Source organism: Salvelinus sp. IW2-2015, linkage group LG4q.2 (genome assembly GCF_002910315.2).
Source record: "Salvelinus sp. IW2-2015 linkage group LG4q.2, ASM291031v2, whole genome shotgun sequence".
NCBI classification, from domain to species: domain Eukaryota; kingdom Metazoa; phylum Chordata; class Actinopteri; order Salmoniformes; family Salmonidae; genus Salvelinus; species Salvelinus sp. IW2-2015.
In genome coordinates this window covers 24,306,176-24,312,452 of record NC_036843.1, presented here as the reverse complement: position 1 = coordinate 24,312,452, position 6,277 = coordinate 24,306,176, and the positions used below count along the sequence as shown (strand labels likewise).

At 45.8% G+C, this 6,277-nt stretch overlaps 1 protein-coding gene across 1 annotated transcript in view; it reads left to right on the top strand.

Annotated features, from left to right (window-relative positions):
- LOC111963004 (spectrin beta chain, non-erythrocytic 1) overlaps nt 1–6,277 on the top strand; it is a 97,563-nt gene that overhangs the window by 37,179 nt on the left and 54,107 nt on the right. The window contains exon 21 of the mRNA XM_070443299.1: nt 4,701–4,907. Within this exon, the coding sequence (XP_070299400.1) occupies nt 4,701–4,907 (207 nt within the window). The remainder of the gene's footprint in view (nt 1–4,700; nt 4,908–6,277) is intronic.

The following is a 6,277-nucleotide window of genomic DNA, read 5'->3' as shown; positions in this document are numbered from 1 at the left end:
TGGATCCGAGCAGACACCCTGGATGGATCCGAGCAGACACCCTGGATGGAGCCGAGCAGACACCCTGGGTGGATCCGAGCAGACACCCTGGATGGATCCGAGCAGACACCCTGGATGGATCCGAGCAGACACCCTGGATGGATCCGAGCAGACACCCTGGATGGAGCCGAGCAGACACCCTGGATGGAGCCGAGCAGACACCCTGGATGGACCCGAGCAGACACCCTGGATGGAGCCGAGCAGACACCCTGGATGGATCCGAGCAGACACCCTGGATGGAGCCGAGCAGACACCCTGGATGATCCGAGCAACACCTGATGGGATCAGAGCAGACAAACCCCCCACCCAGATAGATCCGAGCAGACACCCTGGATGGAGCTCGAGCAGACACACCCGGTGATGAGACCCAGACCACCCTGGATGGATCGAGCAGAACACCCTGGATGGATCCGAGCAGACACCCTGATGGAGCCGAGCAGACACCCTGGATGGACCGAGCAGACACCCTGGATGGAGCCGAGCAGACACCCTTGGATGGAGCGAGCAGACACCCTGGGATGGGATCCGAGCAGACACCCTGGGTGGATTCCGAAGCAGACACCCCTGGATGGGCGAGCCCGAGCAGACACCCTGGATGGATCCGAGCAGACACCCTGGGTGATCCGAGGCAGACACCCTGGGTAGGGATACCGAGCAGACCACCCTGGCATGGAAGCCCGAGCAGACACCCTGGGATGGCAGCCGAGCAGGACACCCTGGATGGAGCCGAGCAGACACCCTGGGTGGATCCGAGCAGACACCCTGCGAGGTGCGAGCCGAGCAGGACACCTGGATGGTCCGAGGCAGACACCCTGGATGGATCCGACGAGACACCCTGGATGGATTCCGAGCAGACACCCTGGATGGATCGAGCAGACACCCTGGGGATCGAGGCAGAACCCTGGGGCCAGGCAGACACCCTGGGTGGATCGAGCAGACACCCTGGATGGATCGAGCAGACACCCTGGGTGGATCCGAGCAGACACCCCTGTGATCCGAGCAGACACCCGGATGGATCCGAGCAGACACCCTGGATGGAGCCGAGCAGACACCCTGGGTGGATCCGAGCAGACACCCTGGGTGGATCCGAGCAGACACCCTGGGTGGATCCGAGCAGACACCCTGGATGGATCCGAGCAGGCCCTGAAGTAGCAGGAGGACTTTGTCTGCGCCATGGACGCCAACATGGTTGTCGCATGGAAGCCTTTAGCCTAGCGTATTTACTTGACGCAAAGTCACCATAAATTCAAATCATATGCATAATTGACAGTGCCGGACTGCACATGCAACCCGAATGCAGTTAATAAACCCTACAGGAAAACCCTACAGTATAGCCTATAAAAGAACATGTGCCTCTTTCAGCTGTCATTGTGCATCTTCAGACAGTCACAGATTTGATAGGGCCTTGGCATCTCTGCCACAGATGTGAAGTCTATTAACAATTCAGAGGCAAAAATACTATCTTCTCCTGTCCTATAGAGCATAGGCTATTTTCCTATCCAGTCTCATTCCCACTGAAACCCCAAATCATGACTCCTGCCTCACATGAAAATTCCTAACTTTATTTTGTAATCCATAGGTTGCATTATCAAAGCACATCTCTTGCATATGCATGTTAAAATGCCATATAACATTTTCCCCGCTTCTCTGGGGAAAATGTACTTGTACTTGCTGCCCACATGAGAGCATGGCCAGCAGCATACCACCCTGCATCCCAGTGCTGGCTTACCTCTGAAGCTAAGCAAGGTTGGTCTTGGGCAGTCACTGGATGGGAGACCAGATGCTACTGAAAGGGGTGTTAACGGGCCAGTAGGAGGCACCCTTTCCTGGTCCCCAGGGCAGTGATTGGGGACATTGCCTTGTGTAGGATGTTATTTTTCAGATGGGATGTTAAACAGGTGTCCTGACCCCATTATTGTAAGAGTAGGGGTGTTGACCCTGGTGTCCTGGCTAAATTCCCAATCTGGTCACCTAATCATACCCAGCTTACAATTGGTGCTTTCCTCCTCTCCCGTGTAACTTTTTTTGTTGCTGGAAATGAGAATGTGTTCCCAGTCAACTAACCTGGTTAAATAAATAAAAATGAAGAGCTTTGGTAGAGAATGTGTGATCAACAAACAGTATGAGAGTAAATATGGATATTTTTTAACAGAGTTGGTCCACGTTAAGATAAATACCTTGATATTTAAACTATTTCCACTCTTCATCTCCCCCTTATTCATGAGCTGATCTGTATAATCATCAACTCGATTTAGCCAAATATAGGAGATACTTCAGCCTACTGCTGAAATGTTCTGCCGATCAAAGATAGTCTGAAATCTTTAAGTAGTTGCGCAGCCAAGCCGACAAGGTGGCACAGCTCCCCTCTTATTTGGGGAAAACCCTTTAAACAAATGTGCACTTCCGATATTTGAGGTATTTCCCGGTACACTCGGGATAAAAACAATTTATTCCCGGTATTGAAACTTGGTCGAAATGTTTCAAAATATGAATCCCTTACGTACAGTTATACGATGACATGGCGTCATACCCAGTGGTGTAAAGTACTTAAGCAAAAATACTTTAAAGTACTACTTAAGTCATTTTTTGGGGGTATCTATACTTGACTATACTCTATACTTGACTCTATACTTGACTGGATAAAAGGAACACCTATGTGAGAATGCTGTTCATCGACTACAGCTCAGCGTTTAACACCATAGTGCCCACGAAGCTCATCACTAAGCTAAGGACTCTGGGACTAAACATCTCCCTCTGCAACTGGATCCTGGACTTCCTGATGGGCTGCCCCCAGGTGGTAAGAGTAGGCAACAATACGTCTGCCACGCTGATCCTTAACACTGGGGCCCCTCAGGGGTGTGTACTTAGTCCCCTCCTGTATTCCCTGTTCATCCACGACTGCGTGGCCAAACACGACTCCAACACCATCATTAAGTTTGCTGACGACAAACAGTGGTAGGTACTCGTTACATTTTGAATGCTAAACTGGACAGGAAAATGGTCCAATTCACACACTTATTAAGAGAACATCTGTCACGGTCGTTGAAAGAAGTGGACCAAGGTGCAGCGTGGTGAGCGTACATTTTCTCTTTTATTAGAATGTCGCCAACAAAACAAGAAACRAAAGAAACAACCGTGAAGTTTACAGGGCTATAGTGCCACTAACAAAGTTAACTACCCACACTGAAAGGAGGGAAAAAGGGCTACCTAAGTATGATTCCCAATCAGAGACAACGATAGACAGCTGACCCTGATTGAGAACCATACCCGGCCAAAACATAGAAATAAAGAAACATAGAAAACAAAGCATAGAATGCCCACCCCAAATCACACCCTGACCAAACCAAATAGAGACATAAAAAGGCTCTCTAAGGTCARGGCGTGACAACATCCCTGGTCATCCCTACTGCCTCTGATCTGGCAGACTCACTCTAAACCCGTGCTTAGTTTGGTAAATGATGTCTGAGTGGTGGAGTGTGCCCCTGGCTATCTGTAAATAAAAAATAAAAATGGCCGTCTGCTTTGCTTAATATAAGGAATTTGAAATTATTTATACTTGTACATTTACTTTTGATACTTAAGTATATTTAAAACCAAATACTTTTAGACTTTTACTCAAGTAGTATTTTACAGAGTGACTTTCACTTTTACTTGAGTCATTTTCTATTAAGGAATTTTTACTTTTACTCAAGTATGACAATTGGATACTTTTTCCACCACTGGCCATGCCCTGGGTTGTTCTGAACAGAATGAGCCTATGTTTGTCGATTGTGAAGAACATTTGCAGCGGTGGACCTGAATGTACGCGTGACTCTTTTCTATGTGCACCAAAATTATAAATCTGTTCTCTGAATTGCCCTGTGAAAGCCTATCACTGTRAGGTCATATTTTATAACTTAGCTAGTCATGTTCGCAATAGAACAAATTATGCCCACCTGACCCAGATTGTGATTTATAATGGGCCGTTTTTGGATTGAATAAACTACAACAGTAATTGTGTGATGGCGGGGATGCAGGGCTGTGTTCCAAACAAAACAACTACAAGTGTAATTTTTCTAGTTCCTCAACAGCACAGCTAGGAGAGATCAAATAATAATCTTATAATTTAACTATTTATTTTGTCATAAAAGTGCATTAGAATGTCCTAGGAACTGTGCACATTTTGGAGAGGTGCTTGGCCAGTTGGAGACACCAGTTAGACCTCTCACTCAAACCCTTGTCATTTTTTKGGGGTCTTATCTACCCCACATTTTCCCGTAATATTCTTATCATGTTACTGAATTTATCCAGAGTATTTTCAGATTTCGTTATTAACAAATGTGTGGAAAAGTACAGTACATGTCAAATCCACATCAAATCAACAGTGTAATGTTTGGATTCAGTCTTGTGTCAGGTGAACTGTGGTGTCCTCTACTTTGGTCTCATCATTTCCCCATAATATCCTAACTSTTCCCTTTCAGTTGCTACCATGCTTATGCAGATGCATTTCATATGTCTTCTGTAAGAACATTTACAATTTAGTCTTATCCAAAAAAGAGTTATAGATAGAACAGCGGGTATGGTTCACAACAGTTAGGAAAATTGACATATTACAAAAACGTATTTGATGTGGAACAGCAAGCATAATTCAATCCAATTCAAGTCAATTCAATTTATTTCAGGTGAGRGACACGGGCGTGGCGGTAACCCAGGGCCAGCTGGAYGACCCTCAGTACCAGGAGCTGGACAAGAGGCTGAAAGGTCTGGACCGCGGCTGGGACGAGCTACACAAGATGTGGGACAGCAGGAAGGGCTTCCTGGACCAGGGCCTGGGCTTCCAGCTGTTCATGAGGGACACCAAGCAGGTGGAGACCATCCTCAACAACCAGGTAAGATAACTTGTTCTCATTGACTTAYTTAGCTAAATAAAGGTTTACAAACATCCTCAACCACTAGATAAGATTAACCAATGTTGTGATACCAAGTCGTTATTGTAAAAGATAATTTGTTTTCAGTGATTTGCAAGACTTACTAAAGGTTTACAACAACCAGGTAAGAAGATAAAAAATATTGTAATTTTTCCTTCCATAATCATTTCCCTAATGYATTTGTATTTCATTTGTATTGTGGGTTTTACTGTGAATGCTGGAGTGAGTAAGATGTTCTATGTATTCATTACATATGGCCAGAGTTGGGGAGTAATGGATTACAAAAAAACTGCAATCCGTTACGTTACCAGCAAAAATATTGTAATCAGATTACCGATACTTTTGAAAAACTAGATGATTAATTATTGCGGAAAAAAATGACATTCAAATCAGCTTGAAATAGGCGCAAGTTTAAGTTTTGTTCCGCACTGAGTGAGTTGCACCAACAAGTCAGAGCCACTAATGATGACACACAGATGTGTTTGATGGATCGCAGGGAAAAGAGCGAGGAATAGGGTTTTTGTAGGTACAGTGCAAGCTATGTCCAATTGGTGGCGACTGCTACACACCACAACAACCACACACCACACTCAACACACACACACACAACACACACACACACACTAAACACACACACACACACACAAAGAGCACACACACACACAAACACACACACACACCACACACCATCTCTCTCTCTGTGTGGTTACAGCTAGGATAACGTATGTCAATGGTTTAGGAACAGCCAGTAACATCAGGCAGTGATTTAGGCAACCAACTGCCTAGCTCAGTTGTAGCTCAATTCTTGGGTGCAATGAATCACGTCCCGACTGACTGACTGTGTGGGAGGCTCATGATGGTAAACATTAACGATTAGCCTACATGATAAACTAGTAAAGTAATTAAAATATATAGCTGTCGGCTATATTTAGCCACGACTACCGTTCTTTGTGCAGCTTGTTCAAGCTGTTTCTCAGCTCGGCACAATTTGATTGCTGCTGTCCGATTCAAAACTGTAAATCCGTTAAATGAAGAGTTGATGCGCTGCACACTTTTTTAAATAGCATAATTTTTAATATTTGGGCTTGGGGAGGGTATCAAGTAGGGGAGGTATCAAGTTAGCGGAGGGTATCAAGTCAGTTGGGGCAAGTCAGCTTGGGAGGCAAAGTAGTGGTTCAAGTCAGTTTGGGGAGAAGGTATCAAGTCAGCTTGGGGGGGTATCAGTAGCCTTGGGAGGGTATCAAGTCAGCCTTGGGGAGGGTAATCAGTCAGTTGGGGAGGGTATCAATCAGCTTGGGGAGGTATCAAAGTCAGTTTTGGGGAGGGTATCA